Below are 13,962 nucleotides of genomic sequence, written 5' to 3' on the forward strand. Positions count from 1 at the left end.
AAATACAATTGATTTTAACTTTGGCATATATTGCTTTAAAATGGCGGCCGTTTACTAACGGCAGCGACTCTGGCATTTGGCATCTAGTTCTCTTTACATGATGTAACGCCGCTGAGTCTGTCATTTTGCATCTAGTTCTACATACATGATATCAACCATAGCCCGACGTAATAATACGATTTAATCTCGTACTATTGCATCCATCCATCCATCCATCCATCATCTACTGCTTAATCCTTGGTCGGGTCGCTGGGACAGCAGAAGACGGACGTAATGTATTGTTTTACTTAGCTGGTTCTGACGGCATAGCGTGTCAAATATGTAGCACTCAGCTAGCAATGCACATAGCACTTGTATTCCATGAAGCCGGTCGTGCAGCCACCTTTGCATTATAAAGTTGTGTTGCAATCATTGCACTGAGCTGACTGGTCTTTTTTTTTTTTTTTTTTTTTTGGTAAAGTTAAGCCAAACTTTTGAGCGCCGCCTCACTGTGTCCATGGTTGTAATCAAGTTGCAATGCACAAATACGCGCTTCTTCTGGCTTCTTCGTGGTTTTCGGCAGCAATTTTTTTCGCTTTGCGGTCAGGGCATCGAAACATGGTATTGAAATTTCAAAATTTGAAAGGTTCCGGGAGAACCGGAGTGTTAGAACCGGGTCCCATCGATGTTCGATGCCCAACCATAGTTAGGTTGTCAATCGGACATCAATATTACAAATTTAGGATGTTTTTGTCTTTATGGGCCCAGAATGTTGATATAATTGGTCAGTAAAGAAAACAGTAGTTTGGACATGAAGGTCATGGTGTTTTTGGGGAAAAAGGGACAAAACCAGACCATTGTGAAAAATTCTTTATTTGAAATGTAAAGGCAACATCAAAGGCATGCAAATTTGGACGAAATAGGCCCAGAATTGAAGGGTGTAGAGTTTTAGTTTTGATGGATTGAATTCACGTATATTTGTTGCAGTTTGGTGCCATCCCCGATACACATGCCAATGGCTGCCCTGGAAACATTGATGGAAAACAAAGAAGGGTTGGATGTAACATGTTATGGCCAATTTGGAGATTTGATGGTCGGAGAATCCAGGGAGCTAGTGTTATGGATACAGTAAGTAATGAAATGTGGAAGGAATCGGAGTAATAATACAAATCACAATTTTGATAAATTCTCCCTCTGCTTTTCAAATAGGAACAAAGGCTCAAAGACACACCATCTCAAGTTCTGCAACTTTGCTGGCTGGGACTCTGAAGAACAGTTCTTTCTGAAAACACTTGAGAGGGAACTCAAAGAACCTGCGTCTGACTCTTGTCCCGTTCCTGTGGAAGAACGAGGAAGTCATGCTGGAGCGACAGGTGGCAAGGAGACGCAGCACTCTCTCGGTGTGAGAAGGGAAGAAAGAGGGGCAGATATTCCTCCAGGAGAGAGACTGTGTGTTGTAGTGGGTTGCCAAGCAAAGTAAGTTGGGCTAAAGTCCGCAGTATGGGCATATTGCTGCATTGTTTTATATGAAGTTCATAACTGTCGCATTTTGGATCTGGTCAGGAGCCTGGGAAGCTGCGCTGAGCTCCTGTTGCTGCACTTCTCCTCCTTCGACATCGGAAGGCGCCTGGAAGTAACGGTTTGCTGTAATGATGAGCGTCTGCTGCTGCCGCATGTGCCTTACAGTCAAGTTGACACCAAGCCTGTCCGGGTGGCACCTTCTCATGTAATCACCATCACTGCTCCCCAGGATACACTCAGGTATCAAAATTGAGTACAAATACCATTTCCTTACATTAGGTTCCCTGCTACAATAGGATGTTGTATTAGCATATGAAATTTTACTTGCACAAAATAAACCTTGGCATGTATTTCAGGTTTTCATGTCACGGGTGAATTTTATAAACTTTTACGCTAATTGCCAGTGAAGTGCCGAGGCTTCAGAGCCTGTGTTGACACACTTTCACCATTTTCTGCCTGTTATTTTCAGATGACATCAAAACATTACATAACCAGTCTTATCAACCTATGATACAAATTTGTGATAATCTACTCACAGAATACATTCAAAAACTACATAAACTGCTGGCCAAAAAGCACCCCCCGCAATTCTGTCAGATAATACTCAATTTTTCCCTGAACATTATTGCAATTACAAATGCTTTGGTATTTATATATTCATTTATTTTGCTTGCAATGAAAAAACACAAAAGAGAATGGGGGAAAAAAATACATTTTTATCGTTTTACACAAAACTCCACCAATGGGCCTGACATATACAGTATATTGGCACCCTCAGCCTAATACTTGGAGCACAACCTTTAGACAAATTAACTGCGAACAACCGCTTCCGGTATCCTTCAATGAGTTTCTTACAGTGCTCTGCTGGAATTTTAGACCATTCTTCCTGAGCCAACTGCTCCAGGTCTCTGAGATTTGAAGGGTGCCTTCACCAAACTGCCATTTTCAGATGTTTCCACAGGTGTTTTATGGGATTCAGGTCTGGACTCATTGCTTGCAACTTTAGAAGTCTCCAGTGCTTTCCCTCAAACCATTTTCTAGTGCTTTTTGAAGTGTGTTTTGGGTCATTGTCCTGCTGGAAGACCCATGACATCTGAGGGAGACCCAGCTTTCTCACTCTGGACCCTACATTATGCTGCAAAATTTGTTGGTAGTCTTCAGACTTCATAATGCCATGCACATGGTCAAGCAGTCCGTTGCCAGTGCCTCCTCTTTGAAGGCGTCGTTTTTCCCCTGTAAACTCTATGTTGATGCCTTCGTCTCACAAAGCTCTATTTTTATCTCATCTGACCAGAGAACCTTCTTCCAAAACGTTTTTTTGGCTTTCTCAGGTAAGTTTTGGCAAACTCCAGCCTGGCTTTTTACATCTCTGGGTCAGAAGTAGGGTCTCCCTGGGTATCCTCCCCTAGAGTCCTTTTCATTCAGATGCCGACGGATAGTACGGGTTGACAATGTTGTACCCTCGGACTGTAGAACTAGCTTGAACTTGTTTGTTAGTCAAGGTACTTTATCCACCATCCGCACAATTTTTCATTAAAATCTCTCGTCAATTTTTCTTTTCAGTCCACATCTAGGGAGGGTAGCCACAGTGCCATGGGCTTTACACTTATTGATAACACTGCGCACGGTAGACACACAAACATTCAGGTCTTTGGAGAGGGATTTGTAGCCTTGAGATTGCCCGTGCTCTCTCACAATTTTGCTTCTCAAGTCCTCAGACTGTTCTTTGGTCTCCTTTCTTTTCTACATGCTCAATGTGGTACACACAAGGACACAGGACAACGGTTGAGTCAACTTTAATCCATTTTAACCGGCTGCAAGTGTGACTTAGTTATTGCCACCACCTGTTATGTTCCACAGTCAAGTAACAGGAGCTGTTAATTACTAGGGGAGTAATGGTACACAAAAATCTTGGTTCGGTACGTACCTCGGTTTTGAGGTCACGGTTCGGTTCATTTTCGGTATAGTAAGAAAACAAAATGCAAAATATAAATGTGCTAGTTGTTTATTACACATCTTTGTGCTTTCAACAATAGGAAAATTAGCCTATACAAAGCTGGAATTGTGCTCAAAAAGTAGCGGGTATTTAAAGATAATCCAACAACAATTTCTCTTTCAGACCCCGCATATTGGTCAGCTTTCTTTCTGAAAAAAAGAAGAAAAAAGAAGTCCTGTGCTGAAGAGAAAAGCAATCCCAATAACAAAGATTTTAACATGTATTTTACAAATGAAATGCCTCAATTAATCTTTTTTTTTTCTCTTATGAACGGTTTTCAAAAGCTTTATTGGTGGATTTTCTCAAGTTAAAGCGCCACACAGAAATTAATAAATTTAATTGTGTAAGCAGGATCTGTGTATTATTCTTATTATTTAATTACAGGTGTTTTAGCTCATTTAAATTTTATTTAAATAGGCTATTATTTATTATGTGTTTATTTTACAAATGTGATGAAGTATTCATTTATATTGTATATTTTATGTTGTATAACTTGGAACTGTATCGGAACTGTATAACTAGTTCCTATGTGAATATTAGTTCTTACTTGTTTTGTTGTGGTAGGAGGGTTTTGTATTGAACACGGGGCCAAGTTGGTTATTATTATAGCAGAGAAAACAGCAGTAAATCAACAAAGACAAGTCAACTGTGCCCCGATCTACCACTCAAGAGATCTGATGGACTCAAAAAGTGGGTTACGATTGCATATTAGTTTGAAAATCGACTGGATCCACCGTATTTTTACACGAGTGACTTCTGGTCTGCCCGAGCCTAGCTACCGGTAGTAGTATTGACGCAGGAGGGTCGCGTCTTGCGTCGAATAATAAACTCTGCCGTTCTTTTCGCGTGCATCGTGTTGAACCGCTTCTGGGATGCGTCTAACATGCGGCTGCACTGCGACTGGTGTGCACTGGCTAATTGACTTTAACGCCCGCGTTTCACTTTGTTCTCGCGGCGGCCTCGTTGTCGCGCCGTTGACGTTTCTGGGTTATACTGTCCTACAGTGTTGGTCCTCATTATAGTAGAGAAGACGGAGTAAACATAATCTACACAAAGAGACTGTAACCCGATCGACTCACAGCCTCGAAAAGTAAGGTTTACATTACGTCAAAAACTCGTTCAGTACACCTCCAATCCGAACCGAGCACCAGGTACCGAAAAGGTTCAATACAAATACATGTACCGTTACACCCTTATTAATTACACAAATTAGAGAAGCATCACATGATTTTTCAAAGGATGCCAATTTTTTTGTCTGGCCCATTTTTGGAGTTTTGTGTAAAATGATAATGATTTAGTTTTTATTTATCATTCTCTTTTGTGTTTTTTCATTGCAAGCAAAATAAATGAAGATATTAATACCAAATCATTTGTAAATGCAATCATTTTCAGGGAGAAATTGAGCATTATCCGACAGAATTGCAGGGGCGCCATTACTTTTGGCCAGCAATGTATGCATATGGCAGATAACACTTAGGTGACTTGGTTCTGAGACTCCAAATTTGGCCACATTTCAAAATAGTCTGATATGCATATGTGATACATCATTGGAAAGCTTCAAATCTTTTATTTTCAAAATATTTTTATGAAGAGGAAGTCCTCCCTATTTGCAATCTCAAAATCAGCACGAGTAAGGAGCCAGATATATTTTCATAATTTTTAAAAATAATATGTTAATGATATGTTTGTATCTCTCATTGACGATATCGGGAAAATGCAACACTACCAAGAAATATACAATTCACCTATAGTTTGTGTTAAGTCTAAGTGGCCTATTTAAAGATGCTTTTTTTTCATTGTAGTTTGCTTTAAATTTGAAAGCACACTAGTGAATAACTTTTTAAAGTTTTTTTCTTTATTAAACTAAATAGACATCAATTAAGGATTTTAAGATAAAAAAATGATAATTTCATCTTTTTATAGTTGGGTTAAGAAAAAAAAAAAAACCAACAGTTGTGATGTTTCCATAGACGAGGGGTCTCTGTGGTAAAACGGACAATTTAATAATAGCCCGTGGGCAAATTGCACGATGAAACTGCTGTGGCAGCATGTAGACATATTGTTCCGTCAAACACCGCAATTTTTGGGCTTAAGCTACAGTACTTTATTAAAAATTGTGTGCAAGGATACAAACTACTTTTCAACCTCGTGTGTTTTCTGCCACATATTAAGAGAATGTATTTCTTAATGCATTTAATTTACATAGATTCCCAAGAGACCTTAAAAAAAAAAAAAAACTTCCCTGTAATTATACCTATGGCCAGCAGAGGGCTTCATGTGCACATGAAGGATGAAGAAATTAGTCTTTTTTTTTTTTTTTTTTTCCCAAATCAATTGCCTGAAATTGTATGAGGCTTCATGAGGGGTCATCAACATTCATCTTTGTATACAATATGAAATCTTTTACAAATTACTTATTGCAAAATACCCTTAAGAACAAAAAGAACATATTTACAGTGGCAAAAAACAACAACAACAATAGCAATATATCCCCTAGAAAAATTTGCTTGGTATAATTTTGGTTATGGACAAAATTAATTGCAAACATGAATCTTTTGACCACCCCAATGACCAAAGGACATATTTCAAAATTTTGTTGTTGAACACTATCAACTCTCCTCTTCCAGGCTTCCAAACCGACATCTGCCATCCTTTCTACCTTCCTATACGGTGCCACAGGCTTTGAGAGACTGCGTGGCTGGGCAGAAAGACATCCTTGTCATCCAACCCTGTTTAGGAGAAGTGTGCTTCTGTATTACATTGTGAATATTCATTTGAACTGTATGTTGTTCTTACTCCTCTCTGGTTTTCAACAGGTGCTGTCAGCCTCTAATGCACAGGCCCGTTTCTCTACACTCTTGTGGATGGAGGAGATTCATGCCGAGAATGAACTGGGAGGGTTTACTATCCAAGGAGTGCTCCTCAGGAAAGGTGTCGTCTACCTTCACCTTGAGATCCTTGGCTTGGCTGAGGGGAGGCCCTATCTCACTATAGGCCAGTTATAACGCTAGAACTACTCTCAAAGATCTTCTTATCTACAGTATAATCTTGAGGTTTTTTTATGCTAAATGCAGGTGACAGAATTCTGTTGAAGAGTCCACAGAGCGATGGCGGTGTAATGGAGTATGTTAGCTATGTTGTTGAGGTAAATGCCTGCAGTGGAATATATACCGGTATATATAATTTTCAGACAATCTAAATCGGGATGAAAAGGATCAGGTTTTTAATTTGAAAAATATACAGTCATCCCTCGATACTTCACGCTTCAAACTTCACGTCCTCAGTTCATTGCAGATTTTTTTTCAATTAAAAAATACAGATGAGCCGTCCAGCGCCAATCACGTAGTCTCACTCTCCCTCCTGCTGCTCATTGTTGGTCAGGCAGTGTACTGGAGTTGTTTATTAAAGTTGATGATGATTGACGTTAAGGTTTAATGTTGCCACAGATGCCTGAGACGTCAAGGCGCTGCATGCGTCAATCATTGTTAACTGTCGTTAAACAGTTGCTGTGGCAATCCATTGTGTGTAAGTAAGCAGCTTGAACGGATTTAAGTGGACTCAGTCAATGAAGCATTTAATTAAGACAAGCATTTTTTATACTTCATTCTTGTTTAAAAATCTGTGGGACGGCAACATGTTTAAAACTTATAATTATTACATTTGAAGTACTTAATACCATTTACTACTAATATATATATACAGTACTTTTGCTCAGTACTGTATTTTTTTTAAAAAATTATTTATTAGGATCATGGAAGCTTCCACTTGGGGAAAATATATACATACAGTATATCCTGTATATACATAATATAATAAAAATATACAGTACTGTGCAAAAGTTTTAGACAGGTACTGTATATATAGTATATATATATACAGTGTGTATATATATATATATATATATATATATATATATACTGTATTTACAAAAAAAAAAAAAAAAGAAAATTGAAGAAACATCTTTTTTTGCATCTGTTTCCAAAGCTAAATCTGAATAAATACATTGAACTATTTTTTATTTTATTTATTTATTTTTTTTAATCCCCCATTATTTTGTGGTGTTTCACTTATCGAAGCAGGTTCTGGTCCCCATTAACCGCGAAAAACAAAGGATCACTATTTTATTTTATTTTTTTTACTTTTTAGCCCTTGAAAACAACAAATTTCAGAAATTCAACGACAATGCAAAAGATAGAAAAATATTTACGTTTTATACTCCGCAACACTCCCAGATGAGGAGGAAGTACTGTATAAAGTACAGTACTGTAACAAATTTGGAACTTTAGTTCATAAAAACCCTTTTTTCGGGATCGGATTGGGACTTTTTCGGCAGATTCCCCAAATCAGGTAACTCGGACTCTAGTGCAAAAAATATGCGATCGGGACTTTTCTAATATAGTGTATTTTGAGCTGGGGCTCAGTTCTTCCAATTAATTTTTTCCTCAAATATATTTGTTACGAGCTTCATAACAACACAAGTCAATGTAGCTCTGAATATGTTTTTAAAAGGAAAACTCAAGACATAAGTACAGTACTCTGAAGTCTATCTGTAATTCTAGATCAATGACGAAGATGTGAGTTTGAGAGTCAACTCAGACTTTCACCACTCCTACCTTGGCGAGCCTCTTGATGTTGAATTCTGTTACAATAGGTGAGAAAGTGTACAATCTCTTTTGCTCTGTACCTTACTGTGCTTTTCATTTTCAGAACAACCATGAAGCGTTGCCACCATGCAGTCGAACAGATCAAATCCTTTGTGGAGAGTGAGTTCAAGTATACCCCTTATTGAATCATGTTTCGTTGTAGATTTTTTTTTTCTAAGTGAAGGGGGAAAGGTGACACTAGTGGATTCTATTTTCTTTGATCAGACTGTACAGTATGGAAAATGACGATTGCTTAGTTTTGTTTCTTGGGAGTTTTGCAGCTTCACCTTAACCAAATAATGAGTGATGCATTTATTTTTCATGTCCGTTTTAGCTTCTGCACTGGCTATTTTGAAATTATTAATTGATATTCATCTATGGAAAGCAATCATATTTATGATTTAGAGAATGCAAATTATGTTTTGTTTTTAAATGATCATATCTACAGCATTTCTTGGAAAACACAAATCTCCCTCTAATGAATACCCAGTAACCCCTCTTTTTTTTTTTTTAAGCAGTTTTCTTCCCCAACAAAGTTGCTGCTCAGACACCTCAGTTGACAGTGAAGTGGTTAGATGAAGATGACCAAAATAAAGCACTGGACGAAAATGAGGTTAGTTGTTGATTTTTTTTTTAAATGATTAATTTCTCTACGTCTGATGGTGACCAAAACCTGAAAATGATCTGAAATCCAATTGAATGAATTGGTTAGCGTACATGCACTAACATAATTGTGAAGTCTAAATTACAGTGACAATATTTGTATGAAAAACAAAACTGTAGAGATTTAGGAGCACACCTTCTGCAGCTTGTCAACGAGTTTTTACCCTGTTGCATTAACTAGTGAATTAGACACCATTTTGAAACCTTGAAACCGTGTATGTTGGTTTTACCGTCAAAAACTGAAGACCCCCTGTGTATGTATATGCACAGTAATTGATTTCTAAATGGCATCCTTACCAGCTGGCCCCAGCAAAAGAAAATGGACTGTCACCAAACATTTCCGTCAACAGCAAGTCAGAAGCAACACAAACTAAAGGTACTCACAGGCAAGATGACTGCTGATCTCTACAGGTTTGCACCCTTTTCTAAATTAGTGTATTCATGTAGATAGCAATGTGCCACTCAAGCCCACCCCCAGACTAGGCCACTTCTTCAACCGTGACCTCAACCCTGCTCAGAAGGAAGCAGTGAAGAGAATCCTGGCTGGAGAGTGCCGTCCTACCCCATATGTGCTATTTGGACCCCCGGGCACTGGGAAGACTATCACCCTCATAGAAGTCATACTACAGGTGAGCATAAACACAGCTGTGACTCCCATGTCTGTAAAATATTATTGTAAGGATAACACTGACCTCACTGCTCTGTATCGACAATTTTTCCATTTGCAGGTGTACCACTTTGTTCCTAGTGCCCGCATCCTTGTATGCACGCCCTCCAACAGCGCAGCTGACCTGATCTGCCTCCGTTTGCACAATAGTGGCCTCATGCATACAGCAAGCATGGCCCGTGTCAATGCCTCTTACAGGCAGGACAAGGTATGAAAGGAGGCGCTCATTGCCTCCTATATCACGGTGTTCTGACATGTACTCCTTTTGCAGAACATTCCCGATGTGCTGAGGCCATACTCGAAGGCTGGCGAGGACCTGTCTTTTGCCTCCTTTCACCGTATAGTGGTGAGCACTTGCTCGAGTGCTGGCTTGTTCTACAATTTAGGACTCCGGTAAGTCTGTTTTTTTTTTCCCTTAACTCTGTTTGAAGATGATCGCTTTTAAGGGATTTTTATTGTTGTTGTTGTTGTCCCCAGAGTCGGACATTTTACTCATGTATTCCTGGATGAGGCAGGTCAGGCAACAGAACCAGAATCAATGATCCCAATCAGCCTCATTTCAGAAATAGATGGACAGGTCAGTGACTCTTATCTGAGGAACAGTTTTAGTGTCTGTGTAGGGGTGTGCCATCTTAGGCACCCCACGATTTAATTCAATTACGATTCAGGATGCTACAATTCCATTACTGAACGATGATCACGGTATTGGCGCTGATCACGATTATCGATGCATCATACATTACTAATTAATAAAGTAGCCAAACAAATATATATCCATTATTTATTTAAAATATCCTAGTGATTCAACAGGAACGATGGAAACATGCCCATACAACAAAAAGCTGCTCTTAAACTTATTTATTTATTATTTTTTACACATAGGAAAGTGCAAAAACATTAAGCATTTTAAAGGCAGTACTTCTTTTTCAACATGCCTATACAACACACAGCTGACCTTAAGATGCTCTTTTTCACAAGAAGGTGCAAAAACATTAGCTGTTTCAAAGGGACTACTTATTTCTCTCAACAATACAATAAACTACACAGGTGAAATGAATTCCACATTTTCTGGAAACAAAGTTTCTTTAGACATAAGACTTCTTTTAACCAATACACTTTGTTTTCACATATTTCTGAACTATTTCGCGTGTTTGTAGTGTTACCGCCGTACTTAATCATGGTTTTACACATTCTGCATCTTGAGTAACTTTTGTGCACCAACAAACAACGCCCAAATGGACATGGAAATACAAGTTAGCGAATTCGCTAATTAGCTTAGCGCTTGGCACTAACTGTTAACATCTCAAAAACAGCAACAATAAAGGATGAACTGTACAAGAGGGTTCGTGTACTCACCTCTCATAGACGCCCGTGGGACTTAGCAACACACTCAGGACATTTTTCAATTGACATGACTTGAAACTACTGCTGGACAACTGAAAGACAAGAAGCAACAAACTCTTTCCTTCTCGCTCTAAAAAAATCACTTGTGCACAGAAGAGGACTCAAAGCGCGACAGCGGCGTGCCTACCTGTCTCATACACAAAATTATTTTCGAGTCTTTTAAACAGGAGTAAATCTCTCGCTCAACTTCAGCTGCATCCATCATAACGTTGTGCGTGCGTCTGTTTGTGTCCAGGCGGCAGACGTCTCTTGAATTTCATAAAGTTATTAGTGAAAATCATCGTTTTTGAACATTTATGAATCGTAATCGAATAATCACGTGTTGAATCTCGATGCATCTAATAATCTAATAATCGATTTTTTAAATTTTATTTTTTTGCCACACCGCTTGGTCTGTGTAGAGCATAATTTTAATTCTTCTTAAATTGAAGTTACACTTTGCTAATGTATTCAGTATATATATTCTCTATATATCTATGTAAATATCCTGACAAATCTGGCTGTTTGTTTCTCACTGAATTTCCCATCCATATGATAGCACTTGACTTTTTTTGTACCGGCTCAGATAGTGTTGGCCGGCGACCCGTGCCAACTAGGACCCATAGTAAAGTCCAAGATAGCGTCAACCTTTGGCCTTGGTTTGTCCCTGATGGAGAGGCTCATGGCCAATCCGCTTTATGCAAGACATCAGTGGGGATACAATCCAAAGCTGGTTCGTGCACACTTCACACAATTTTTTTTTCAAAGGAAAATGTGTACGCTTGCCCACATTATACACACCAATCCAACCGTGTCACAGTAATGATGTAATTAAAATCTTTAGGTTACTAAGCTGATCTACAACTACCGTTCTCACGAGGCTCTGCTATCATTACCCTCTAAGCTTTTCTACCATGGAGAACTGTGTGTCAGAGCCCCTAAAGATGTTGTGGACTCCCTCTGCCAGTGGAAAACTCTGCCTAAAAAAGGCTTCCCTCTTCTTTTTCATGGCATCAGGGTAAGGAGGTAGAATAATCTCGCATGTGCACATTTTTTTCCTGCTGATTACCAAGATGCTCTCTTCCAGGGAAAAGAAATGAGGGAAGGTAATAACCCATCATGGTTCAATCCAGCAGAGGCTGTGCAGGTCATGTTGTACTGTTGCCAATTGACCAAGAAACTGTACAACCCAGTGGACGCCTCCCAGATAGGAATAATTTCCCCCTACAGGAAACAGGTAAAATTGCAATCTTCCAAAATATTTAAATTTTTTGTTACATTAAGGCTGGACCTGTACAGGAGGTTCAAGTGCTGAATTCCGAACATTCTCTGATTATGTGTTTTGCATAAAATACACATTTCATGAAACACTCATTAGAGTCGACATGGAAGTTAACAATTACATAAATAATGCAAATATTACATTTAAAGAAGAGACACCCTTATTCTTTCTCTGGCTGCATATGCAGTTTTTTTTTTAATTTAAAGGGGAACTTACCCTTACCAACCCTTGCTAACTCTTTACAGAGAAAGTGACTTTTTTGACTTTTTTCACACTATGTGAAGTTTAAAAGGTTTTTGGGAAAATTGGCCCTAGCCCAATTCTTTACCCTAATTTACCCTGACTCAACCGTTAATAGTTAAAAATTTCTCCCATTATTGCATTAGTTCCCTTCTGTCTACTTTTGACATGTGTAAGTTTTAAAACTGTTTCATCATTTAAAGATAGATTCAAGTCAAGATTTTGCCGATTTAGGAGTATTTTAGATAAAAAGTTACTTAGGTTCGCTAGGATGGTTCTCTACAACAGAGCCTTCCTAAGAAGTCTACTGCTTTAAGATGGCGGCTGTTTACTAACGCATCTAGTTCCTATAGTGTACATGTTGCTAACGCCGCCGTGTCTGTCATTTCGCATCTAGTTGTACAGTATATATATGCGATATCTACCATGTCTACCATATGTACCATATCGTGGGCGTAGTTTTTAGGCTATCTGCTACAGTCAGGTATTATCAGAGCCACCTAGCATCGCCTTCGCTCGGCGTCACAACTTTTTTGCCTCTTCATGCTCGTGGTGACAAGATATTCAATCTGTAATTTTATTGCCTGGTATACCAGACTCACCGCTGTTCCAGCAATTGAGTCTGGCGACCGTCCGGCAGATCAAATTCCGTTGGCGGAGCAAGCCACAGCAAACAGACAGCGGAGTGGACCAATGAGCGACGGGCAGACGTGACGTTGTTAAAGCGACAAGTAATCAGCGTGAGCGGAGAATGGAGACGTTTATTCAACATGGCTAGCGCGAGCCATGTTGATTGTTGTCAATGACTTGTGTCGATGTGTTTTTGATCATTTAAAACTGGTTTTACCGCGGATTGGAACATATTCTCGGCTCTCTGTGTTGCTGTAGAGACGACTTTCGGCGCGCAAGAGTGACGTTACTCGTTAAGAACACGTCGCGCAAATAAACGAATCTGATTGGACGATTGATTTTGTACTTGTTCGAGAGGCTGTTAATGGGCTGGGTCCCAGACTATTTCTTACAGTGTTTGAAAAATACAGGGAGAATAGTCTGGTGGTGCCAGGCAAGTCATTTTATGCTGTATTGATAGTTGTAGCTGATTTTTTATCCAAATTTAAAAGAGGGCTGTTGCCAATATGAATATATGAGATCCCTTACATACAGTATTTCTCTATTAGTTGCATTGACACTATAAATAGAAAAAGGAAAAAAACAAAAATGTCACATGAAACAGTAATCAGATTCCCCTTTTGCACGTTGCACAGAGTGAGAAGATCCGTATCCTCCTGGGTAAAGTGGGCCTCTCCGATATAAAAGTTGGCTCTGTGGAAGAGTTCCAAGGACAGGAATTCTTGGTCATCATCCTGTCAACGGTAAGCAGTAAAGACGCGCGTTGAGGTTTGTGGTCAACTTTCAATTTTTGTCTTGTGTGGGCAATAGGTACGCTCTAACGAATTAGCATCGAGCGACGATTTGCAGAGTGCGCTGGGCTTTCTTGCTAATCCAAAGCGCTTTAACGTGGCCATCACACGCTCCAGGGCTTTGCTGCTCATCATTGGAAACCCCCACCTTCTCATTAGGGTGAGTG

The 13,962-nt window shown here is 39.2% G+C and overlaps 1 protein-coding gene across 10 annotated transcripts in view; it reads left to right on the forward strand.

The window, feature by feature from the left end:
* mov10l1 (Mov10 like RNA helicase 1) overlaps positions 1–13,962 on the forward strand; it is a 30,080-nt gene that overhangs the window by 12,366 nt on the left and 3,752 nt on the right. For 8 of the 10 annotated variants that reach the window (XR_009063242.1, XM_057836803.1, XM_057836799.1 and 5 more), the window contains 19 exons: positions 967–1,107; positions 1,189–1,455; positions 1,543–1,740; positions 6,124–6,238; positions 6,313–6,490; positions 6,571–6,641; positions 8,056–8,147; positions 8,204–8,259; positions 8,655–8,752; positions 9,103–9,178; positions 9,250–9,431; positions 9,531–9,677; positions 9,741–9,862; positions 9,947–10,046; positions 11,439–11,585; positions 11,697–11,870; positions 11,940–12,089; positions 13,640–13,747; positions 13,815–13,955. Coding sequence is in view for 9 of the 10 variants with exons in the window: in XM_057836803.1 (XP_057692786.1) it covers positions 967–1,107; positions 1,189–1,455; positions 1,543–1,740; positions 6,124–6,238; positions 6,313–6,490; positions 6,571–6,641; positions 8,056–8,147; positions 8,204–8,259; positions 8,655–8,752; positions 9,103–9,178; positions 9,250–9,431; positions 9,531–9,677; positions 9,741–9,862; positions 9,947–10,046; positions 11,439–11,585; positions 11,697–11,870; positions 11,940–12,089; positions 13,640–13,747; positions 13,815–13,955 (2,563 nt within the window). In the remaining variant the exon portion in view is untranslated. The remainder of the gene's footprint in view (positions 1–966; positions 1,108–1,188; positions 1,456–1,542; positions 1,741–6,123; positions 6,239–6,312; positions 6,491–6,570; positions 6,642–8,055; positions 8,148–8,203; positions 8,260–8,654; positions 8,753–9,102; positions 9,179–9,249; positions 9,432–9,530; positions 9,678–9,740; positions 9,863–9,946; positions 10,047–11,438; positions 11,586–11,696; positions 11,871–11,939; positions 12,090–13,639; positions 13,748–13,814; positions 13,956–13,962) is intronic. The other 2 variants (XM_057836805.1, XM_057836804.1) reach the window with 2 other exon arrangements.

This window comes from Corythoichthys intestinalis, chromosome 5, assembly GCF_030265065.1.
Source record: "Corythoichthys intestinalis isolate RoL2023-P3 chromosome 5, ASM3026506v1, whole genome shotgun sequence".
NCBI classification, from domain to species: Eukaryota; Metazoa; Chordata; class Actinopteri; order Syngnathiformes; family Syngnathidae; genus Corythoichthys; species Corythoichthys intestinalis.